This window comes from Xiphophorus maculatus, chromosome 7 (genome assembly GCF_002775205.1).
Source record: "Xiphophorus maculatus strain JP 163 A chromosome 7, X_maculatus-5.0-male, whole genome shotgun sequence".
Lineage (NCBI taxonomy): Eukaryota > Metazoa > Chordata > Actinopteri > Cyprinodontiformes > Poeciliidae > Xiphophorus > Xiphophorus maculatus.
This window is the reverse complement of record NC_036449.1, coordinates 3,604,526-3,630,685: the sequence shown is the minus strand read 5'-3', so window position 1 is coordinate 3,630,685 and position 26,160 is coordinate 3,604,526. Positions and strand designations below refer to the sequence as shown.

General features: G+C 41.0%; 1 protein-coding gene across 1 annotated transcript in view; it reads right to left on the bottom strand.

The window, feature by feature from the left end:
- Positions 1-2,003: 2,003 nt before the first annotated feature.
- vwa8 (von Willebrand factor A domain containing 8) overlaps positions 2,004-26,160 on the bottom strand; it is a 71,251-nt gene continuing 47,094 nt past the window's right edge. The window contains exons 35-45 of the mRNA XM_014470522.2: positions 25,937-26,141; positions 25,767-25,848; positions 24,658-24,862; positions 16,561-16,669; positions 16,275-16,431; positions 8,718-8,826; positions 7,473-7,598; positions 6,888-7,046; positions 4,581-4,679; positions 3,686-3,924; positions 2,004-2,814 (exon numbers count right to left, since the gene is read on the bottom strand). Of these exons, the coding sequence (XP_014326008.2) occupies positions 2,706-2,814; positions 3,686-3,924; positions 4,581-4,679; positions 6,888-7,046; positions 7,473-7,598; positions 8,718-8,826; positions 16,275-16,431; positions 16,561-16,669; positions 24,658-24,862; positions 25,767-25,848; positions 25,937-26,141 (1,599 nt within the window). The 3' untranslated portion in view covers positions 2,004-2,705. The remainder of the gene's footprint in view (positions 2,815-3,685; positions 3,925-4,580; positions 4,680-6,887; positions 7,047-7,472; positions 7,599-8,717; positions 8,827-16,274; positions 16,432-16,560; positions 16,670-24,657; positions 24,863-25,766; positions 25,849-25,936; positions 26,142-26,160) is intronic.

The following is a 26,160-nucleotide window of genomic DNA, read 5'->3' as shown; positions in this document are numbered from 1 at the left end:
CCAGCTGGATTCCACTGATTGTTGCACAGCTGCACAAAGCGACAAGCTGACTCACCACCAAGCATTTGAACTTTTAAGTCGGGGGAACCCAGAAAAAACTCCCACCGAGCTCTGACTAATGCTCCGCTAGTCTAGACGGCTTAACCCTCCGTTGCAATCACACCGGGAGTTTTATAGGTGGCAGCGCAGATGTGCAACACGCGACTGCAGGTCTGAAGTTGAGCTTTTCGGTTGTAAACACAGGTTTAATAAACAATGTGTCAACAAAGGAGGAAAGCAGGACTGGCAGCAGCACAGAGCTCAGCTGAGCTCGAAGCTGAAGTGGATGGATACGGTCCCTGAAACAAACCACAACTTTCCATTACAAATGTGAGCAAAACTTTAATATCCCGCAAATGTCGGAAAAACCGAGTTTTGCAATTGCGCCGTTTCCAATAAATCACACGTGAATAAGTTTGCTCACGCGATAAACCATTAAAAATCATGACACACCATGATTCTCCAAATACACCCTGTCTTCTTCATTGTTTGTGCCTCATCATGTGACTTGTGATGTGGAAAAAAGTGTTTGTAAAATACCTCCTCCTACCACTTCCTGCTGTCATCATCATTTCCTCCAGTAGTAACATCCGGTTGTTGATCATGTGACTCGTGTGATGAGAAAAAAGTGTTTTGTGAGCTACACTAATTTTGATGCAGCTGAAAAACCTCCTCATCCTAAAACCTTTGCGAAAAAGCTGAGGGTTTTTTTATTTGTCTAACTTGACTTTTTTCCATGAAGCAAATTTCTTTTATTTCCAATTTTCTGCTCAATGGAAACGCAGCTAGTGAGGATTTATTCCTCCAAAAGGAGAAAACCATGTGTGTTCAACACCCTACAAAAATGTGTAAGGAACAAAATGATCAAAGACGTTGATTTGAAAATCTTTTTTGAATACCAGGATGTAGAAATTAAAGAAGCTCAACACAGAGAGCTGCGGCTTGGATTAGTTCTGAATCAGTAGAAAGGCTTAAGAATGCTGTTGACGGAACGTTTCTGGGATTATGTAACAGTGAGGCTGGGAGAGCAAGTGAATGGATCATTAAAACACATGGAAAATATGACCAGAAGGATATGAGAAAGAGGCCGAGTATCTGGGATTCTGAGAACTCCTCTGGTTTTCCAGGAGGGAAGCACTTCTGGTCGGATTGGACGGAACAAACTCTGCTGAACGTCTACCGGCTGAGAGTTCACCAAGAGCAAAATATCACCTATAGCCTGCAGCCGGGGGATGTTCTACCGCAGCAGGAACTGTAACTGTTACGATTAATATTTTTAAACATAATAAGGTACAGGTTAGGTAGATAGAGGACTGAAAAGGGACTTTAACAATTTTGCGTGCATAAAAATACAAATCATATTGGTTTCTGAAGAAGTCTGTAACATGGAGCCGGCGGTGATAAAGGGGCAGCATAACGTAACGTTTCTGAGCTTTATATCATGCTATTTTATTGCTTCATTATAAACATACCTGGAGTGTTGCCTTGATTCTTTCATGCAGGTTTGAGAAATCCCTGAATCTCCGTGGCAACCATTCAGCTGTGCAAAACTCCTTCATGGACTAAGCCCCGCCTTCGAGGACGAGGCTCCTCCTCTGAGCTGCAGTTTTAAAGCTTCCACCTCACAAAGCACGACTCCCATTCAGCTCCTTCAGACTAGCCAGCAGCAATTAGCAAACACCTGGTGGATCTGAGCATCTGCTGAGCTCAATATAGGAGCCACTACTCAGTGCAACGCTGGTAAAAACACTGTGAAAGGGTTAGTAGAGGAGCAAACTTCCTGAAGGCAGAGCTTCAGAAAGAGCAGCAGTTTCTTAAAGAGACAGAAGCCCACATCCAGAACTTTTATAACAACTGAAGGTAACAGAGATATTTGACTGTGCTATGAAATGACACTATCTGCCTGGTAAACTCATAATACTGCCTCCAAGTTTCTCTGTCAAGTTTCAGACATACTTGCACAATGATCATAAACAGCAACATGGCTTTATGAGATTGTTTTTACATTAGTTTTACATGTTATATAATCTTAAATTAACAACCATGTACAATTAAAGAAGTGACTGCATCAGCAATAGTATGAACTATCATTCTAAGAGTTAAGACACACTACTGAACTGGTGAAACATCCCAACACGTTGGCAGAGTGTCTCTTTCCCCTCAACCCATCACACTGTCACAGAGGAATCAATATGGACCGATCGATCAGCTGCTTTATTGATCCCATCTGCTCCAGACAGTGATGCGTGAATGTTAAACATGATAAGCAGGGACAGAGTGAGCACGTGCCTCTTGTCTGTGGAGACTTTTCCTGAGCATGCGAGGGATAGTTACCCCACAGTGACCAGTGTGTGTGTGTGTGTTTGGAGAATGAAAGCAGATCTGAGATTCCTTTCAGAACTGAGAGCGTGGAAGGCGTCACGCGGTCCAGCAGCCAGGAAGGAAGAGGCTGCTGCATGTTGATGCTGTACCACACAGACACACACACACACACACCGACAGAGGAACAGAATGGGGATTTATGATGTCATCACCGGTGTGTTTGTGTCATGTCAGACTCATTCTGAAGGAAACCACGGCGACAGCAGCAGAGCAGTTTGGCCGTCTCTGTAAGAGAGACGGCTGAAGGACACACTGTGAAAAGTCTGTTGAATCTGTTAGTGGAGTCAAGCGCTGGACAGCATGGTGGACGTGAAGATCTGCTGCAGAATCTGGGGGATCTGCTTGGTGTCCATGGCAACAAAGGATCTCCCCGCTGGAAGGGTCTTCTGCAATCTGAAACAAAGACAAGAAGTGTTTGGAGATTTTCCTGAAGACAAACACAGAGCAGAGCTTGTTTGGGGTGTGTGTGTGTGTGTGTGTGACAGACATTTCCATTAGCAAATTACAGTCTGTGTCCCTCAAACACAGAAACTTAGCAACAAAACAACACGTTGAGTAACTCTAGGAATAGATTCGTCCACCCAGGCAACGATCTACACTGAAAAAATAAATCCTACCAAGTATTTTTTTGTTTAGTTTCTGGTTGAAATATTTTTTTAAATAAGACAAAACTAACTTATCAGTAAATTTTAAGTAACATATAGGAGCTTGTCTTAAGTAACAATAACGCCTAATAGTGATGAAAAAGCCCTAATTCAACTGGCAGATTGTTTCACTTAAAACAAGACATTTTCTCACAATAATAACAATAATAAAAATGTAAACAAACAGAAAAAAACTACCAAAAAGGTAACACTTTATTTGAAGGGGTGTGCATAACACTGACATGATATTGTCACAAACGTGACGAACGTGAGTCATCATAAATGTTTATGACTGTTGTCATGAAGTGTCATTCAGTAAACAATGACACATCAGTCCCAGAAGACAGGAAGCAGCTCTTACATTCACACCTCTGGTCAGTCTAGAGCTGTTGGTTAGCCTAACGTTCATATGTCTGGACTGTGGGAGGAAACCGAAGCTCCATAAAATCCCAGGGAGGCAGAAGGAGAACAGAAACTAAACTGATGTCAATCACTTCCATCAGAGAATTAAAAAAAATCCGAATCACCCTGAACACCTGCTGAGACGTGAAGTACAAACACGTGGCAAACCAAAACCCATTAAGACTGGAGAGTGAAGATGCGCTCCATTCAACCCCCACCTTTCAGCCTGATCACCAAGGGATCCGATGAAGATGGCGAAGGCGTTGACCTGCGGGTCGGAGGTCAAGACCTGGGCGAAGCGCTCCGGCCGGATTCCATAGCGCTCCAGGTTGGCGTCGCTGAGCACCACCACGAAGTGCTCGTCCGCCTCCTCCCGCGCCAGCTCCTTGATGCTGGCCTCGGTGGCCTCCAGGGTGTAGTCGCCGCTCATGCAGAACTGGGCGTGGGCGTGCATGGTCTGAGCGCGGGTAAGGAAATATTAGCTCAGAAAACGTTTACCAACCGTGGATGCCATCTAACAGATCAGACCTCATTTTAAATCAATAAAAGTCATTTTAGAAAGACTTACACCACATCAGTTGAAACGTTCTATAACTCTCCTCAAACTTGCTGAAAAAAATTCAATTTAGAGACTCTGATGCATTTGTTTTTAGCCCTCTTCTTACTCTGAATGTCTCAAACAAATGCATATTAATTTTTGTGGAAAATCTGCAAAAACCTAAATTACATCTGATTGGTGTAATTTAGCAATAAGCACATAAAAACTGACTTGATTTGATTGGGAAGATAATATTTTACCACACGACTCTTATTTTAAAGGTTTTATTTACATGTCCCTCTGGAGTCTAGTGGGTCAAATAAAATTCTATGCCAGACCAGATGTAGATCCTAAGCACTGAGTTTGGCGTGTGGAGTACATAAAACATGTTGGATCATACCACAATGCTCCAGAACATTTCTGGCATCTTAACCTTGCTTTAGAAGAAAGAAATTCCTTAGATTGACCCATTTAGCAGCTGCTAGATTGACAACATCGTCAAATAAATCACTCTGACCGCCGACACCGGCAGCTCACAGGTTCTTCACACAGCTGAACTGATTTAGAGTGTGTACCTTGAGGACTTTCAGTCTCTGCTTGTCGTTCTTCGGCATTTTGTCCGCTGGGACCAGTTCGATGTCGTAGCTGTCGCCAGAGTGGCCCACTATGTCGTACTGAGTGGAGAAAACAGGGACTATAAGGAGAAACTCTAAAATGGATGATATCACGAAAACCTCGTCACAACACATTCTCAAATAGTTCACGTAAACCATGTGTGATGCTGCAGAAACACGACTTTGTAACTTTGGAAGAGTCAGGCTGAAACCAACCAGTGCATTTCAACGCTGTCAGGACAGACAAGCTGTGTTTCCATTACAAACGTATGAAAACTTTATCGATATTCCGCTGATGTTGAAAAATTCTAATTTTGCAATTGTGGTATTTTCGTTAAATAAGAAACACAATTAGATTCACATGTGAATAACTTTGTGTGATAATTCTTTAAAAAACATCATCATCCTCCTACAACTTCCTGTCGTCTTCTCTGTTGTTTCCGCCAGCGGTAACATCCGGTTGTTGATCACATGACTCGTGTGATGCGAAAAAAAGTGTGTCCATTGAAATGTTTTCAAAGAGTGCAGTTTTTTCAAAACTAACAGGTTTCCATTAAGCTAATTTATTTTCAGAATTCCAATTTGCACAATGTTATGGTCACTGGAAATGAGGTCAGTGATGATCAGCATGCAACTCAGGGGCACTGGCAGCTATTCCAGTGCCCAGGTACGACACAGATGCACCAGTTCTGCTGGAGCCAGTGGTGATCCTGTTCGAAGCACCTGGCTCTGTATAGAACTGATGATGACATACAATTTTGGTATTGAGCATCTTTTACAGAGCATTTCTATGGTTGTTCTATTTCTGGTTTGTGTACAAACATGAATTTAAAAACACTCACAGCTAATGGTGCACCACTGCTTCCCTAAACCATTACTGGCAGAATTTCCACCTCAGACTATAGGTGACATGAGACGTGGGCGTGACTGCACTCCATCAAATGCAAGGAGTGTTGTGCAAAAAGCACAGTCACACTGCCGTCTGATGTGACACACTAAGAGGGCTGGGGGTGGGGGGATGATCAGTTTTAGGCTGGGTTGAGTGTCACTAAGGGGCCAAGAAGTCTGCCTCCCTGCTGACGCATCTCTGCATGTCTCCTCTCTGTCCTGTCTGTCGTCTCCTCCTCTTCAACGACTCTACTTTCTAGGCTACAACATGCTTGACACGGACAGAGAGACAAGTTCTTCAAGAAGTGATAAAGACAGTCTGGGGTAGCTGGATGAGCACAGACACATTACTGTGCTTTTAGGTATCTTATTTGTCAGTGAGCTCTTTTTCTGGTTTTCAGCGGGCCACTCTTCTCTTCACCAGATCCTGTTTGTACCCCAAGGGTCCAACTTCGGCCCTATTTTGTCTGGATCGTACATGCGTCCTTTGGGATGTTTAGAAAGCACAATATTTCCTGTTTCAAAACGGGAATGTATCAAAAGCAAGACCCAAAGACATGGCAGGATGTGATTAGGTTTAAAGGCACCAAAAATTCTTTTTTTAATATCTCAACATATGTGGCAAGATAACTAACAGCAGGTGCGTTTCCAATACGAATGTGCGCAAGTCTTTGTCGATGCTCTGCTAACGTAAAAAAAGACACAACTTCACAATTGCGGTGTTTCCGTTAAATAAAAAATGAAATTAAGATCACATGTGAATAAATTTGTTGACGTGACATGTCATTAAAAATCATCGCAGCGGTGGATGTAAGCAGTTATGTGAAACAAATTTATAATTCATCACATCAGAGGAGACGTTTGATTTAGGTGTTGGAGCGACAAGCCCCGCCTTCTTGGGAGTGGCTACATATGCTGCGTTTTGGGGAAATTGCAGTCTTCCATTTTACAGAAGACAAAAACAAACCATCATCCTCCTACCACTTCCTGTCGTCTTCGTTAGTAGCAACATCCAGCTGTTGATCACATGACTCGTGTGATGTGAAAAAAGCGTTTCAATGCAAAAACATCTCGTCCTTTTGATCAAAAAAAGCTTTTCCGAAATTGCCGTCTTCATTAAGGACCTTTATTTATGTAATTTGAGTTTGCGCAAATTTAGGATTAATGGAAACACAGCTGGCGTGACAGATCGTCAGTATAAATTTCCTACTACTATAAAATAACAAAATAAGCCCAAAATGAAAAATACATAACTGCTTACAAAACGTCACGAAAAACTGCAGAGATTAATTCAGAGAAACTTGAAGACACTACATCCTATAAGGAATGTAACACCTTTCTGTGTCACATTTCAGTCTCCTCCTTGCTCAGTGTCGTCACCTTGAACTTGTGCTCGTAGTTCTCCAGGGCCTCCATCACCATACACACGGCCTCCATGGAGCGCTCCAGGCGACCGTCCACCCCGTTGAAGCGGTACATGCTGCCCGACACGTCGGCCAGAACCCGCAGACGCTTTGGCTTTTGCTGAGGACTGCCCAGCTGGAGGGACGGAGAAGGTCCAAAAACAATTAGGGCCAACAGAACCACCCGATGGAGCTTAAATAATACACTGGGCTGGCTGCTGCTGATTTTTGGAGCGGCTTTTCCTAAAATACCTGCCGACACGAGGCCAGAGATTGAAAACCTGGAGTGATTATTATAATGCAGGCGTTTTGGTTCAGGCCAAAAATATGCAGCTGAGTGAGTTACACACAAGAGTGGACTACAACCTGAGAGTAAAAATCAGTAGGGAATCAGGGTGCAGTAAAAATCCCCCCCACACACACGGCTAAACGTAGCACTTAACGGTTAAGGGTTGAAATTATGTGTGTGATAAAAACAAAGATGGTCAAAGTGTAAAAATATCTGCAGCTACAAACACACAATAGCATGCACGCGCACGCACACACACGCACACACACACACCTCTGGGTCCAGCTCTCCCCTGCGCTTATAGATGGTTTTCTCTCCGGTTAGACCGTCGATGATCTTAGCATCATCCAGTTCTCCCATAGCCTGGTTCTTCAGCCACTGCCGCTCCTTGCCTTTAGCCTGAAACACACACACACACACAACACATACACACACAAAGCGCTCAGCAGTAGTGACAAAATAAATCAGAACAAAAAACATTGCAACATTTCAGAAAAGAGAACCAAATGACAGCTAACAGCTACAAAGGGCTACAACTTTTCTTTTAAGAAGAGTCAGAGTAAAGGAAAAGTATTTTTTTTCAACAAAGAACGAGGGCAGAGAACAGTTTATGGTTCTGAATACACAGAAAGTCTTCCCTCAGGTAAACGGGAACAACCCTCCATCATTTATTGGACATCCACCAGTTGCAGTAAGCAGTAATTCATATTTGCATCTATTTTGCGTGGGAGTCCTTACATCACTCCTAAGGTACGGCGCAACAAAACATGACTTCATGGCGTCTTGTCTGCTGGTTTCGGGGGGAATCGCCATCATTTTTACCGTGAGGGGAATAAACTGAAGGGACACGAAGAAACAATAAGCAGCATTTGTGGCTGTCAACACCTGGATGGAAAAAGCTGAACTGACGCACACAAACACCCACAACGACGCATCCTAACACAGCTTCACACCTGGACCGGACAATAATAGAGCAAACCTCCATGCCTCTGCTCTGTAATCACTGCTGCATGATTTTCCCCTCGTCATATGAACAAACAAACACACATGCACACACACGCACGCACACACTCACAGAGGAGAAGCTCAGCCTACTACGCCTAAACAAAAGGAGGAAAGTTCAACCCAAAACAATGAAACTGAGACTCTAACCCTGATTTTTTTTTTTTGTTGCCTATCTTTCCCTTCGCTCTTTCGGTCACGTCAGCAAGACAAAAGAAAGCGTTCATGTTCACACCACCAACATTCTGACCCATTTGCAGGTTAAACAATGGTGAACTCCCAGCTGTAGTTTGAAGGCGTTTGAACTTGGTTGTTGGCTTTGAATGAGACTGGGACTGGACAGAAAAGCCGGATCAAAGTCATCAGTGTTCTTCAAAGAATAATCAGGCTTGTTGCTGATAAACGGCTGCAGGAAAAGAGATTAGAGTCCAGAGGCCGAGAGCGGTGGGCTGCCCAACAGAGGGACTCACGTACGCGATAAACAGCAAAGTGTCAGACGGGCAGAGGGACGCTGACCTGTAAGCTGTCCAGGATGATCCGCAGGGACTGAACCTGCCTCCTCACTGCGCTGGAGAAGCGCTGGTAGGTAGAAGCGTCGTATTCGCTCATATCGATCTCCTTCAATCTGAGACAGAGACAGGAGAGACGCAGTTCTGTCAGCAAAGCCTGGAGGAATTGTTGGAGTTGTTGCCTTGAAGCAAGAAGGTCCTGGATTCGAATCCCGGGCAGGTGTGGGTTTTCTGCCTGACTCAGTTCAAAAGACAATTATCCTTGATAGGGCTGAAACGATTGATCAAATGAATCGTGATGTATCCATTACTGAAATAAACTGCAAAAACAAAATTTTACCAAGTATTTCTGTCTAGTTTGTGGTTGCAAATATCTCAATACACTTGAAATAAGACAAAACTGACATAGAAGAAACCTTACAGCAAACTGACGCAGTTTGTTTTAACTAATTCATTCCTTAATATTGATGAAAAAGCTCCATTGGCAGATTATTTCATTTACAAAATAGGAAAAATCTCTTGTTCCAAGTGAATTTATCTGTCAATAATGAAAATAATAATCTGTATAAAGGAATTATTGACTTCAAACCAACTGTTATTTCTTGCTGAAAAGTTACTTCTAAGTTCGCTTTTCATTTTTCAAGTGTTCTGAGATATTTGCACTACAAACTAGATCAAAAACTCTTGGCAATATTTTGGGTTTTTTGCAGAGCGTCAATTAATTTAGCAATTGCTTAATTGTTAACTGGAGTACACAGGCTCATAGAAAAGACCATTTGCTGAAAAATAAAGCATGTTAAGAGCAGCTGTTAAGCCAAAACTGTATAGGTACATCCAAAATCTCTGTTTATATATTTTACTCAAAACTCCTCAAGTGGCATTTTTTAAAATTCACCTGGTTCAAATTAACTGCTGTGTTACTGCATATTAGGCAATAAAATGTTTATTTTCTTATGTAAAATGTGAATTGATTATATGTTTTCATATTTCAAAGTGTTATTATGTAAATGTATATTGTGTTTAAGCATGTCACTTGAGCAGGAAGGTAACTTACTGTAACCCAAACTGATTTGTTTGGATTGTTTCAATGCGATGAATATTTATTATTCAATCACTTATTGATCTAAAAGCTGTCTTATATTTTATACATTATAGTTATTAAAATTGGGGATTTTGGTTTGTTTTCTAAAACAATGCTCGTGCTTTTATGGCTCATAGTGGTTAATTCCATAATACCGCCACCACCGTGCTTCACTGTGAGGACCTGGCTCCCATTGTCTGTAGAAGACCAGCATTTGTCAGCCGCGCAAAAAAGGTTACATTTTTGAAAATATGTTGATAGTTTTCAAATATATATCTCGTAGAGCACTTCTGGACAGATGCAAACTACATCTCATTGCTTGTACTTGTGACAGTGCAATGACAATAAAGTTGAATTCTATTCTATTCTATATAAACGTTTAACATTCCTTCAGTCTAAAATATTCATTCTAAATGTTATTTATTTATTGGGAGGTGGAGGTATTTATTCAGTAGCTCAACCTCATCCTGGTTATTAGGCTGTGTGATGGATCAGTGACTGGTAGCACCTACTTTGTCCTCAAATATTGAAAACATGTAATAATTCCCTTATTTTTCATTTTGTTTCTCATCTGTTCTGAGATTTCTTTAGTGTTTAGTTCTGTAGCTACTTGAATTAAACCCAAATAATGAGATTAATCCCATTTAATTCCAGCTTTTTAATGATTTGAAATATTTGAAAAGATAAAGTTTAAAGATAACCATAAGCGTGCAAACATATTTTCACATTATCTTTCAGACACAGAGAGCAAAGACAATAAGTGGATATGAACTCCCAGCAAGCTTTGTGCATAAAAAAGGTATCTGAGGTTGCCATGGCAGAAAGGTTAAAGGTTAAAATATGGAGCATGTGTTTGTGATCTGTTCCAAAAGCCCCACCTGTAAAGACCCAGGTGGTCCCTGCAGCCGTCAGTCAGGTATCAGCTAACCGTACACACACCTCGCTAATGTAAAGGTGCTACCACCATGCTTGAAGTGTGTGTGTGTGCGAGAGATGAAACGGCGGCGGGACGTGGGTGAAATCTCTCCCAGGTGTTTGAAACGCTTGGCGACAGCCAGACCGTGACCACCCCGGCGATGCGGAGGCTTGGTTTTTTTTTTTTTTTCTTCAAAACGCCAGCAGGGATTGGAGGAAGGGTGGAGTCCCTCTGGCTTAATATGTCACAGCTTGTAACGGATCTGTGTGTGAATGTGTAGACTGTGCTGGCATCAGCCATGCAATCAAAGGAGGTCACACACACGCATAAACCCCCCCCACACACACACACCCGCACACGCACTCCCTCAGAAGAACACACCTGTAGAGATAACCTGAACTAACCCAACGTTTACCCTCCACTACATCAACGGCAGCTGAGTTGGAGCTGCCGGTTAATTCAGATGGTTAATTCAGGCTGGTGGTGTTTAAAACCAAAATTAGACCAAAACTTGTCAAAAATCCACTGAAACAGATGGGAGCCATTTATTAGGAGAGCATCGCTTCGATTATAACTGTTAAAACTTCACATTTCCTTATTTTCCCCTCTTTCATTTTGATTGTTTACATTGTGCTTTATTCCATTATTTTATTCTCCTATTATTCTTCCACTGCAAAAACACAAAATCTTACCAAGTATTTTTGGTCTGGTTTCTTGTGCAAACATCTCGGCACACTTGAAATACGACAAAACTAACTTACAAGTCATTTTTCACCAAGATATAGGAGCTTGTTTAGAGTCAATAATTCCTTAATATGAATGAATTTGAACCAGTTCCACTGGTAGATTATTTCACTTAGAACACAGGAAAAATGTTTTATTATTAAGAATCTGCCAGTGGTACTGGTACTGGTGGTACTGGTACAAATAATTCAAATCCCCTTTCAAATAAGAAAACAAACATTTGATTGCCAAAAATGCAATAACAGCATTCCTTTTAGTGAAGTTGAACTGATTGAATATGAAAAATGTCACTTGAGGAGTTTTGGGTAAAACATATTTATAAAGGTGTTTAAATGTTTATGCATTTTGTACATTTTCTTGTACAGTTGCTTAATTACTGCTCTGAATATGTTCTTTCAGAAAATGGCCTATTTTTGTCTCAACTCCAGTTACCGATTAATAAATTAGTTGACGATTATTATTATTATTATTATAGATTTATACGATTAATCGTTTCAGCCCTACTGTTTACAAATTAGGTAACTCCTGAAGACACGTGGTTATACTTTATTTTATTTATGAGTTACTGAACATCAACGCCACAATTTTATTTGCAAAAAAAGAAAGAAAGAAAAAACAGTTTCCATCCCAGTCAGCAACTACATTTGATTTTAAGATAAAATCCTAATAAAACACATTAAAGTTTGTGATTCAAGAGTGTGCATCTTCCCCGCATCACATGCATCCTGAGGAATCAGCTGGGCTTCAGGTGTCCAGTTATTTCTGAGCTACACACACAGATTCTTTGTCTGCTCCTCGGCACACACATCGCCTCATCTCAGCACAGCGCGTCCCGGAGCCACTTCCTCCTCGCATTCCTGCGTGCGTCTGCGGACGCACGGCAGCGACGCGCAGAGCGCAGCGTCTTGGCTGGCTGGCCGGAGCTATTTCCTCTGAATTCCTGAGCCTCGATGAAAACAGCCGAGAGCGCAGCAGCAACGGCCGGAGGGGAACTCGGCGGAGGCAGGCGCGCCGACATTTCACACACAGCGACCGCAAAAAAACATCGGGGCTGACAAACCCGTCTCTGTTTTACACATTATGAAACGTTTAACTGGAGAAGCAGAGCGCTTGAAGTACATTTTTGTTTTGTTTGCACTGCGGCTTTGGGGCCGGAGCTGGTCCAATAAAAAGTTGAACACATTGCTTCATGTGGTTATCTTGGAACACGTTGTGTTAGAGATGCTTTCGAAACAGAAATACGTTTTTCTGCTAAACTTTAACTGGATTTTTAAAAGATGTTTGTCTTTTCAATTATACAGAAGAAAATATTTAACGTCACCAGGCAACAGAGAGTTTTAAGGCGTATTTAAAAATCATGAGACTCTACACAGACTTTACACATAACACGCTAACAGTTTTAGATTAATAACTGTGAAAAGAAGCAGGTTTATATCTCAGAGACTCCATCTGATAGTGTTATGGTCTGATGAAATCAACTTTGAACCATTGAGTCATGAGTAAAAAAGGTAAATAACACTGCATGTCAGTAAAACACTCAGAGTGAAACACGATAGTGGCGGCATCATGCTCTGGGTTCACTTCTTTTCAGAGGTTTTCTTTGAATGGAGTGAAATTATGTTTGAATATCAGCCAGTTTTGATCCAAAACCTTCAAGTGGCTCAAATCATCCAAACATAATTAATGTCTGAAATAACCGGCCAGTGGAACTAGTAGGATTCTTGAATACTAAGGAGTTATTGACTTAAAACAAGCTCCTACTTCTTGCTGACTTGTCAGTTAGTTTTGTCTTATTTAAAGTGTGCTAAAAATATTTGTCCTACTGTAGATCAAAAACACTTACCGGTAGTAATATTTGTGTTTTTGCAAAATTGTGCTGAAAGCAAATCAGTTTGGTTAACCCTCTATGGCATGACTTTTTATTTTTGTGGGGAAGAAATATTTTCCTGCATTCTTTGGGAGCTTGGTGGTCCCTAATTACATGTCAATCATAAAATCGGACTCTGACACCTCCTGGAACCAGATTTGGGTTTGTTGCCTCAGGGTAACATTGGTCTAGAACACCAAGATTGTCTACACTGATTATGAGAAATGAAATACAAATCAAACAAAAACTATATTCATAAAAGAACTATTTTTTGGACAAAAATATGTCAAAAATCATGCCCCCCAAAAAATAAAATAAAGGAGCAATGTGAGGTACAGCTATGTGGTTTGTTGCCTGAGGGCAACGCCATGCCATAGAGGGCTAAAGTGATGAAACTGGAGGTCGTTTTGAGCTGCGACACATTACTGTGGCTTATTGCTTATTGACTTGTTTCTGCAACTGTCGACTGAAAGGAGGGTGAGAATCCCTGCAGTCTCACTGAATCACTGAGCAGAAGAGGAGGAGGTGCTAAACGTGACACAGTAATGAGATTCCTGTCCGTGGTTCAGGCTGGTCATATGGATTGGGAAATGTCAGCACAGCGGAAACAAAGGTTGAGACTGGACTGCATTAGATAAATGATGTGTTGAATGTTTATCTCTCGTTCCCCGTCTCAGATGATAGAACAGGACGTTCCCATAACAGCATCTTTCCAACACAATTAAAGGTTAAAGTATTGTGCAAAAATCGACTTTTTTGAGCTTTAGATCATGTTATGATGTCAGTTCCTTATCAAAAACATTCTTGAAGTGTTGCCTTGATTCTTTCATGCTTGTTTGAAATATTCTTTAATCTCCCGTGGCAACCTAAAATGCCACGAGTTGCCTAAATGCTTGCTTTCACAAAGCTCCTCCTTTGAGCTGCAGCCTCCAAAACTTCCAAGCTTCCACATGACAGAGCAGCCATTCCCCTCTCAGCTCCTTCAGACTAGCCAGCTGCAATTAGCAAACACCTGGTGGGACTGAGCATCAGCTGAGCTCATAGAAGCTACTTCTTATTGCAACACTCGTAAAAAAAAAAAAAAACGTTCTTAAAGGGTTAATAGAGGAGTCATGTTGTGATGACTTCCTGAATTGGAGTTTCATTGAGAGCAGGAGCTTCTTAAAGAGACAGAGGCCCAAAATAAGAGATTTAAATTTCTTTTCAGACATATTTGATATATATCACATTTTTATAACAACTGACGATAGCATAGTTATTTATTGTGCTATAAATTGGCTCTATGTGCCTGGAAATTTCATCATACCGCCCCTTTAAGGTTAAAGTTTGAACAGATTTGGTTAGTTAAGGATTCTGGCCTGTTTGGTTTACACAAATAATACGTAAGAATGTTGGCCAAAAACGTCTCTTCAGGAATACCTCTGTGTTTCCACCACTGTACGTCACATGTCAGAGACTTTCTGGACGGCTCCCAGTTTTAGCACAGAGAGAGAAAAACACTTGCTCAATAAAAATATTGTGAGACCTCAGGCAAAGATGTTCTGAAAACCCTTCCAGTCGCTGACTGGAAGAGAGAAAAAGCAACAGAGCAGCCAGTTATTGAACCGTTTCTGCTCGAGAACATTCAAAGTCAGTGATATCAGAAGCCGCATGTTAGAACAAGATCTGCTCTGAGCTCAGCGGGACGTTGATAGACAGACAGGCGGTAAATGTAGAGGGGGAGGAATCTGGACAAATGAAGCTAGTGACAAGAAGAGATAAAAAGAGGAAGGAGAAGAAAAAAAAGAGGCAGAGAAGTTGTCCTCCTCATGTGAAAGCAGCCAGTGTGTTTGGAGGGCCATGCAGGAAAAGAGGGAGAGGAAGGGGGCATGTTTGAAGCCATAGTGAACAGAGACGGCCTTCATGGTTCAGCTGGTGAGAGGGGTGCCCTCTGCTCCAGACTGAATGTAAGGGCTCACACACACACACACACACACACACACACACACACACACCCACACACACACACACACACACACACACACACACACACGTCTCCCAGTGGGATCATCCTGTCAGACCTTGAGCTCCTCCACTCAGAACCTCCAGGACTGACACCTGCTCCACATTTACACACTGAGGAACGGTTCCAGGGTGGAGACAGAAGAACCCACCCCAAACGACTTTTAGAAGTTTTTTTTTTTCCTCACTTTTAATTCAGTTATTATTACATGAATTTAGCATAAATGCTGAGTTTTTAGACATCCAGGAGTCCTGGGAGGGTTTCTTTGCAGGAGTCTGTTTCTGGTCACAAACTTATCCATTTTGCATTGGCTATCTGTGCTAGCCGTGCTAGTTATGCTAGATTGAGGAGCAAAGCAGCTTGTAAATTTAACCGTCAGCCAATCAGAAAGATGAGCATGAGAAATAACACTTGAATATTGCTGAAGTTATATTTCATAGCAGTGACTGAAAAACTAATTTGATCATTTTGAAAAAATATATATAGTTAAAGAAATTGTGATTAAAAAGTTTATCACAGTCAATATTTTCATTTTTGCTTTCTTTTTTTCCTTCATCTTCTCTCCAAATTTTCTGAGGCCCATTCCTACAGTGAAACGGTTTAGATGGAAGCCAGTTTAAGTGTTATAATTGGCCTAGTCAAATTCCAGACCAAAGGGCGTGCCGTGGTGGCGTAGTGGTTTGCGTGACCCATATTTGGAGGCCTTCAGTCCTCGACGCGGCCGGCGCAGGTTCGACTCCCGGACCCGGCGACATTTGCCGCATGTCTTCCCTCCTATCCTTCCCTGTTTCCTGTCAGCCTGCTGTCATATAAGGGACACTAGAGCCCACAAAAAGACTTTGTGGTTCTATTGTGACAAAATCCGAAAAATGTAAAATACTGAACGAGTCTATGACGCAAAGTGGACTAAAACCTATACAAGCATGAAACGGATGCAGACTTCCTGTGTCCTACCGTTCCTTGAAGGCCTTCTCGGCCATCTCGCGGGCGGCTCTGCGGACCTCCTCTGGAACAGCGTCCTTCTCAGCCTGGGACACCTGGTACACTTTGTGTCCAGCATCTAAGCGATAAGGCCCACCTTTACCTCCCAGCCCTGCAGTGTCTCTGCCACCTGAGGGAAAAGAAAAGCATTTTTACTGGACACAGTTTGTGTTGCATCCTGTATTTTAAATAAAGGGAAAACATTGGGAGTAAGATGAAATTTGTACACGGTGAACGTATAGTAAGGAAGACTTGTTACCGGTGCCTCCAGCCCACTGGTTTCCCCCGACGTGAGGAGCGTTGCTGGCGTCTATCTTGCCGTGTTTTGGTGCAGAAACGTCCAAACCGCTGTCCCTCTGAATCGTGATCTGAAACAAAAACGAAACTAGATTTTTCTCCCACTGGATGAAGTACTTCTAAAGTGAAGAATCAACAAAAATCGCTCCAGATGGCTTTGAGACTGAATTTTACGAGGGACAAATAATTGAGCCTTTTACTTTTCCGAGCTCACACTATCACTCTGCACTCTTCACTTCCCCAAATGATATGTAATTGACCACACAGTGAACGCAATACTGAGGTCTGGGCAGGAGAGATCCAGCGGGCTCCGTCTCTTTCTCTGCAGGAGAGCGTTGGAGGGGAAAAAGTGGATCCACACGGAGCTTAACGATACATTTTTTTGGTCGATTTCTCCATCAGACCCAAAGTCAGCATTCTGGCTCGGACTGTGCGCCGAGGCAGCCAGACTCTGAGGGTCGCCTGTGGCTCAGCTGCATTCTTACAAACGGAAGGAATCTTTGAAGGATGGAGTTGTTCTGAAAACATGGATGGCTCTGATCCAGATGTTTCTATCCATTGGCTGCGTTTCTGTTAGAGACGTGTGCAAAACTTTGCCGATATTCCGCTAATGTCGAAAAAACAAAATTTTGCAACTTCTGTTAGACAAGAAACTAAATTAATATCACATGTGAATAAGATTGTTCATGTGATAAGTCATTAAAAAACATGCTGCGCCGTCATCCTCCTACCACTTCCTGTTGTCTTATTCGTCTTTTCTGCCAGTAGTAACATCCAGTTGTTGATCATGTGACTTGTCAGATGTGAAAGAAGCGTTTCCATTGCAGTTTTGTAAAATGCATATATTTCAATATGGCTGAAAGAGTTTTCTTGAAATTGGCTTTTTTCCATCAAGCTAAATTATTTCCAAAATTTAATTAATTTTATGGATAATGGAAACGCAGCTACTGATTCTGTAGTTTTAATTTGTGTATGAGGAGATACAAAGAGTCTGCGTTTCCATTGACCATAAAATTGCGCAAATTGGAATTATGAAAATAAATTTGCTTAAAGGAAACATGGCAATTTTGGAAAAAACTCCCGTTTTTTGATTAAAAAAATTTTGATTAGATGAGATGGTCTGTCGGCCATATCAAAAATTGTGTATTTCGCAAAAGTGCAAAGGAAACTTCTTATTGCATCACACGGGCAACCGGATGTTGCCAGAAGAAGAAAAGACGAAGACAGGTTGATGTTGATGCAGCGTGTTTTTTAATGACTTATTGCGTGAATAAACGTATTCCCGTGTGATTTTAACTGTGTTGTATTTGACGTAAACACCACAATTGCGAAATTGCGTTCTTGTGACATTAGCAGTATATTGATAAAGTTGTGCACATTTGTAATGGAAACCCAGCGAAATTGATCCAGATTTATCCAGCAGCAGTTCAGCCTCGGGCTGATGCCCAGAGAAGCTCGGAGCTCCGATCCAATGCTGCCGAGTCAGCAGGGATCTCCATAATTAGCTTAGATTAGAGGAGTCAGTCTGATGCACATAGTCTCATCTCAGATTAGGACAAGTTAACCTGAACTGAACGGCACTGACAAAGGCTTTTACAGGTTAATGAAGAAAAGTATTTGGCTACATCTGTCAGAGTGTCCGAGCAAAAAATGATTTTGGAGAAACACAAATTTGATGTGTTATAAAAAGGATCCTCCATTCTATTTTAAAAAATCAATCATTTAAAACCGACTCTTAGTGCCGACACTAAGAAGTATCAAAAACTGAAGAGAGTGTCGCAAGAACCCATTTTTATTTTTTCTGAAACTGAAAATAAGATGAAATGCGACAGAACCGTTAGCAGACGATTTGAAAACAATCGGATAAGAGCGTGGTGGTGTCTTCCCTCTCTCTCACAATCCACTTTCCTGTCATTCTACTGTGAAATAAAAGCCACTAAAAAAGCCCAAACAAATATTGATTTTGAGGGGGTTGAAAAGGTCGGAGTTGGGCTGTTCAGACTGAGATGAAAAACCCAAATGGATGTCACATTAGGGCAAAAAAACAGATTTGTGTCTCTTTTGCTTGCCGTGTGAATGTAGCCATCGATAAGTCGTGATTTAAACAGAAAAAACTGCAGCATACTTTTTTTTTTTGATGCATCAAGAAAAATCCTTCCATCTGTTCTGGAATTGGTATTTGACAGCAAAGTAGCAGCACTCTGCTTACCTGGCTCTCAAGTTTGTGCTTGGATAAGAAAAACTTTTACTTTTTGCTCTTAAAAGCACCAGAAGAAGAAGGACTTGGTCTCTAATGCCACATGAGTGTCTGAACAGAAAGGGTTTCTGTGTAGCAACAGAGTCCTCCATTACTCCAGTATTAGTAACAATCAACAGGAAGTGTGTGTGCAGGCAGATGAATCAGTGTTAGGCTCAGTAACCAGAGAGAAGTTGGTTTCATAGCTCTGCGGTTAGGTAAAGGGTCAGGGGTCTGAGCCTCTGGCATAAACGTGCTTTAAATGTTCGGCTGCTCTGGGTTCACATGTTCTGAGCGAGTCTTTGTGAATGTGGCGTGAGCCGCCCACCCCAACCCAGGCCAAAGATAGAACCACCACGGTCCGGTCCAGCACCGGCCGGTTCCTGAAACCCCTACGTCCGTAAAAGCCCATCAATCACGAGGGGGGGGGGGGGACCTGAGCCAGCAGGATTTCCTCTACGTCATCTTGTTCCAGTAATCCACACTTGTCTTCATGCTTTACATAGACCTGACAGAATAACACACGACTGTTTCATGAAGCTGGTAGTGGATTCCATTCGGGGCTTGTCAAAGAAAGGAGGCGATGAATACCTGAAGACTCCTGGGTTATAAAAACGAGTGATGCTTTAAAACGAGTCCTTTTAGAGACGCCACGATCACTTCAAGTTTCAAGTCTGGATGTAAGACTGAAGCACCAACACTTCAGGGTGGTGAGAGACGATGTGTACCACTGGAATGCTAATGTACAGATCTGAAAAAAAGGACCAAGTTCTAACAATTATGGGTGTCAAAAGTATGGACACGACTGATTTAAAAGTTTCCCTTTGTCATCAAGTTCTTTTTGCATCGTACTATTCTGATTTAGCTGTAAAAATTCCTAATCAAATAATTTTATTCTCTTGATCAGTGTCTTACATAATGTGATGTCGCTACATCAACAAAAGATCTGAAGATGCAGTTTGAACAGTTTTTATTTGCGTCAACTGAAAACATGGAACTGCTGGGTAGTTACCAAAGTGTCCGTTTGGTTCCTACAGACAACATGAGATCTTTTCTCACAAGACTTCAGGAGACTTTAGCCAATGTTGGATGTTTTCTTTGAAAGGAAATGCTTCTGTGTTTCAGCCTTACTCCTAAGCCCAGAAATATGTGGAATCAACAGAGTTGTATCAAGTAGAACACAACTTGTACTTGAAGGAAGTCTTTTAAATGATGGTTAACATCGGATTGGCCAGCATCCATGACCAGTTCCTGAGTTTTTTAAAAACAATTTAATCAGTTTTCAATTTTCAGCTGAATGGCACAGGTTATTTGTCATAAATCTTTGGAAATAATTTATCATGGTCTTAATTTTGAAGTGTCAAAAACCTAGAATTTTAACATGGTGTGCATGATGTTGTGTTATTGCATAATCATGTCCATGCATTGAGCAGAAAGTATTGAGTTAAAAGAACAATTTATTCTACTGTATAGCTTAAATATTTTCTTCAGACATTAATTTTTAAAATGTTATACATTTCCTTTATTCTCTATTCGCACTTAATTAGTCTCTCTATTCTCTTTGTGTTATGGGAGGATGTGAAATTAAGATTCATGTTTTTTTTTAATAAGAAAACATTTCCAAAAATGTAATTATAGTTTCAAAATGGAAAAGTGAAAAACAACATTTAAGTGTGCAATATCTTTTTACATGACTATTACATTCATCTTTTTGGTTATGATTATTGTTATAATTACAGTCTAATGTGTCAATTATGATACAAAACAGTTAAAAAAACAAAGTGATATTTAAAATAGTACAGACTTATTGAATGCTTGTTAATATCATCCAATAAACAACTCTATTTAAAAAAATAACAAATTATTACTGTGTAATTATTGTGTCAGCCATCATAACGTGAACTCAGAGATTTCAGGTCACTTCAGATTAGCGATTTTCACCAAAGTAAATGTGTAAGACTTCTGATAGGATGACGTAAACCAGCCTGTCATCAACCAGGCTGTTGATAAAGGATCCATCTGTAAATAAAAGGCTAACATTGACAGCTAGCACAAAGAAAGAGAAGTAAATCCGAATTAGAAAGGCGAATGGATCTTGGATGTGTGGTGCTGAGAGGAAAATCTCCTTTTTATGGCTGTGGGAATCAATGTCAGATTCTTCCCTCACATCTTTCTTTCCTTCAAACACCGAGGCGCCCTCTCTCTCTCCTCTCAGGTCCACGCCTGGTCTTGTAGGATTAATAGCCTCATAAATTTCTGATTCTGTCTTTCAACGCCTAAAGACTGAGAGCCACCTTGTGTGTGTGTGTGTGTGTGTGTGTGTGTGTGTGTGTGTGTGTGTGTGTGTGTGTGTGTGTGTGTGTGTGTGTGTGTGTGTGTGTGTGTGTGTGTGTGTGTGTGCGTATGCAACCAAGCACATATTAGTTCACTCCTGAGTGCTTTATGTGACTATATTTATATATGGCCCAATGTGTGTGTGTTAGCATAAATCATGTCGCTACATGAATGTTTAAACATGTAGCAGTGGTTAAACGTACAGCAGCGTGTGATTCAGACAGAGACCATGCCTGTGAAATTGTACAACAAGACATATTTTTCTATCAGAAGCTCAATGAAGAAAACAATCTTTAGTAAAACTTTGTCCTAAAGTCTCTTGACTTTACTCACACAAAGCACTGAACTAGCTAGTATTGCTATAGTTGACTGCTGGCAATACTGGCTTCCAACTGTAGTTAAGACCTTAAGGCAACTAAACATTTATAGGAGGAGGGATTTATTTCACCTTACAGCCCAGTAGAACTACGACCATAACTACTAAAAACTAAACCAAACAATATTTCACTAATTATAGCTAATAAACTCATTAAAACTGATTTAGACAACAAGGCACAACAAAATAAAACTAAACTATAATGAAAAACCCAAAACTATTATAACCCTGGTACCAACTCAGAGTGGGCTGACTTGGCTCTACTTAACGATTAAGTGTTTTGTTTTCTCATCTTATTGCAATTGTACTAATCTATTTGCACTAGAAAATACAGAAAAATATTTGGTGAGATTTGGGTTTTTGCAATGTATATGGAATAACGGGATGTTATAACAGCCACAAAAGACAGCATTTGAATGTACAAATGAGTCCACTCGGCAATACTGCAGGGAAGTTATCAAAGTATTAATGTAAGTAACAGTTTTATTGTTTTTAATGTTTCAGATGTTGCCTGTTGAGATTAAAACTATTCAGGCCAGCAGGCAGAGATGTTACTAATGTCTCAGTTGATTTCCTGTAATCCACACTTTAAGGTGCTACATGAAGGTGTTGCAGTTTGCTTTTGAAAACAAACAAAAAAAAAATCATAAAAACAATGTAGAATGACCAGAAATGTCAAAGGAAGCTGATCACTCATATTCCTTTAAAGGGCAGTATTATGTCCATATTATTTTATAACTCAAAAATGTAACTATGTTCCCTTTGGTTGTTATAAAAATGCTCAATGTATCAAATATGACTTAAAAGAAATTTGACGTTTTAACTTAACGCCTTTAAATTGGGGCTCTGTCTCTTTAAGTAACTACTGCTCTTTCTGAAGCTCCTCCTCCAGGAAGTCATCACAACATGGCTCCTCTATAAACCCTTTGACAATCTTTTTACCGGCGTTTCACTGAGAAATAGCTACTATAATGAGCTCAGCTGATGTGCAATTATATTGGATGTTTGCTAATTGCTGCTGGCTAGTCTGAAGGAGCTGAGTGGAGGAAGTTGCGGGGGAATTGAGTTCTGTAATATAGAAGCTTGCAAAGCTCCTCCTTGAAAAGTCCAAGGAGGAGCTCCATCCTCGAAGGCGGGGCTAGGTCCACCCAGGTGTTTTGAATAGCTGATTGGTTACCATGGGAGTTTAAAGGATTTCTAAAAATGAAATTAATGAAAAAAGGCTCTAGTTATGTTTTGGTGAGGAAATGACATTATAACATGATGCAAAGCAAGAAAAAAAAAAAGAGTCAATTTTCTGTAATACTGCCCGTTTAAGGCATGTCAAACATGTTGCTAAGTTGAAGTTGTTTATATGTTTTTGACAAAATAATTACAACTGGTGTTCAATTCTGCAGGTCTTTACATAAACTGAAACATATTCACACTGAAAGAAAATGTACAACCCAAAGACCATTTTACTCATCATTCAGACTCTTAGTTTGAGTCAGTATTCTTTAATACAGCACATCTGCATTGAAATGTATTATCTGTACTGTTAACATCTCCAGAGAAAACTTTTGGAAAATGTTTAAAAATACAAAAATGAGTGAGTCAAATATTGGAGAGATTAGAAGTGGAGATACTGTCCGTGAGAGATGCCGATTACACAATGGTCTACCCATATTGAAGAAGGTGCTGAGCCCTGCGGGATCCAGCATGTGTATGCATGATAACCTGCTGTAGTATGAGACAGTAGACAGGGAAGGAAAATGGTGGCGTGTGGCCAACAACGCCAGCAGAAAGTAAAAAGAAATCACTGAAATAGAGGCAGAAAAAAAACACACAAACATATTGTGCAGTTAATTGGCAGGCTGACTGGCTGGCTTGTTTTGACTGTCAGTACGGGAAGCTGGAAGCCTGCAGGGAACCACAAGTGAATACATGAACTGTGTGCAGATATGATGGCTGTCTGAGATGGATGCATTTGTCTACCAAAGGCGTTGTTGATGTTACCGAACTGAACAGTAGGAAGATCCTAAACAGTGTATCATTCCACTAATAATCTATGTGAATTATGTTGATTTTTTTTTTTTTTACAGTTTTTTCTTAAACAAGACTAATTAAAACTGAAAGAGTTTCCTTAATATTGTTGAAGAAGTACTAGTTCCGTTGGCAGATTATTGGGGCCTGCCAAAGCAACGCATAGGAGATGTTGCACAGGAAACTAGGTCAAAATTACTTGGTAAGATTTGGTGTTTTTGCAGTGTGAGGTTTTTGCACATTCAGTCATTTTGATCTGAAGCTTTTAATTGGAACAACAGTCAACCAATACCAATAAAAGGACATCTGTTCCTCTTTTCCTGCTTAATGTACAGGGGGAAAAACGCCTGAGTGTCGACTGTCGCGATGACCTAAAACAAGGCGTGTGGTAAATATTGCACAAATGGGTCATCCTGAACAGACTTGACATATGCAAACAGATGGAGAATGTTTGAGGTGTGTAGTACAGTGGAAGCTCTGTTGATGCAGAAAGCAAACGCTAACACAGGCAGAGTGTGACCTGCAAGGCGACTGCAGAGGAATCCCGACCAGCAGGAGGCCCAGGTGTTCAGCTGCAGCACAACATTTCTATTAAGGTCTATAATTTGCGTTCAAGGCGGTTTTTAAAGATTTTTCTTGGACACTGACTGTTGGGAACAATGAAACAAATGCTTGATCTGTCAATTGAATCTTTTCAAACCGTGTTTGCTCTCTTTTTTTCCCCCTTTCTTTCACGAGACTAAGATCTGCAGATACACTATCAGGACTCATCTGTCTGCGTCCGCATGTGGGCTCCTCAACAATGCCGTCTCAGTGCAAAAGGTCAAACCGTTCTGACCTGTTGCATCAAAATGACAATGACCCCTCTTTCTCGCTCGCCCATGCCAGAAAAAAAAAAACAACCAGTCTATGAATTTTGTAATTGGAAAACATTCCACTGCTGATTAAATCAGGAATGTTCAGATGAATAAAAAATATCCTGCAAGAGCAAGAAAAGATCCTGAATGGGAAAGAGACATAAAGATTATAGCAGCACAGCGCCGCCCCTCAGTGGTGCCGAGAGGTACTGCACCCTCCATGTGGTCTCATACCTGAATAGGTCTGCCGTCCTCCGAGCCGATCATGTTCCTCCACTCCATTAGAGAGCGCTGCAGGGCGTCCAGGCCTGTTTCCCACAGCCGGACGTAGCCCCCCATGTCCACGGTGACCACGCCTCCGGAACCCAAAGCGGCCAGCAGCACGTCGCAGTCTGAGACCTTCGACAACCAGTTGGTGTACGGCGACACGGTCATCGACCTGCCAATCACAAGACAGGGCTTTCCTCAAGATGTCAGTCAGGTCAGGATGTATGAAATAGATCTGTTCGAAAAATATCACGAAGAACGTTTTACTGGATTTATTTGACGTACACACGGCAAAAACGCAAAATCTCACCAAGTAAATTTGGTCTGGTTTTAAAATATCTTAGTGAACTAGAAACAAGACAAAACTAACTTATACGTTTCAGAAAGAAATAGGAGCATGTTTTAAGTCAATATTCCTTTGACTTATAAAAAGGAAAAAAGAATTAGTCCTACATTATTTAATTTAAATTCCCATGTTATAAATCAAATAATCTGCCGGTGGAACTAGTGCTTTTTCATCAATATTAAGGAATTCAACATGCTCCTATATTTTGTAAGTTAGTTTTGTTTAATTTCAAGTGTACCAAGATATTTGGACTAGAACTAGACCAAAATTACTTGGTAAATTTTTGTGTTTTTGCAGTGCATTGTCATGTAGCAGTATTCTTCCCCATGATTGTAGATGTTATTATCAAACTTTATTTAAAAAATAAATTTGTTGAAATCTCCTGTTATATTGTGATTTTCTGATTGAATTCTGACTGAATTTTAGTTTTCCATTAGTTGTGCTACAATAATCCAAACAAACAGAACTAAAGGCTAGAAATACATCCATGTAATTAATTTATATATGGGTTTTAGTTTTTGAATTGAATTACTGAAACGAGTGAACTTCTCAATAATTTTATTGATGTACTAGTAAACATACAGAAACAGCTCTGGAGGTCATCCTCCTCCATGTAATCATGCTTTTCCCCCACAAGGTGGCAGCAGAAGATGCAGAACTAGGATCCTACTTTTTTTTTTCAGTAAATCAACCAAAAAAAACCCACAACCTCTATCTATGCTGATTTTACCTTGGAACCGGAATGTATTTGAGTTTCTTGGAGGTCAGGTCGGTCACCTCCAGGTATGCTGCTGCCATTGGAGGAGTAACGTCTGCAAGACGGAGGAAGCGAGTATTCACAAACTCCGACATTCTCAGAATGCATTCGCTCATTATCGCCCATACGATGTGAACTGTGACCTTTAGGGTAGATGTCCCTCAGGGGCGCCTTGGTGGGTGGGATGGCTCGGACCACCTGATTGGCTGAGAGCAGACTGACACAGTTCTCCCGTTTGGCTGAGCCGCTCCGCAGCGCACCCCTGTAGAACGCGTGAGAGCCGCTGTCACTGCTTTTCATGGCCGACAGGTCGACTGGCCTCTTAAAGCTGTACACCTCATTAGGGGACTGTTAAAAAAAACATATC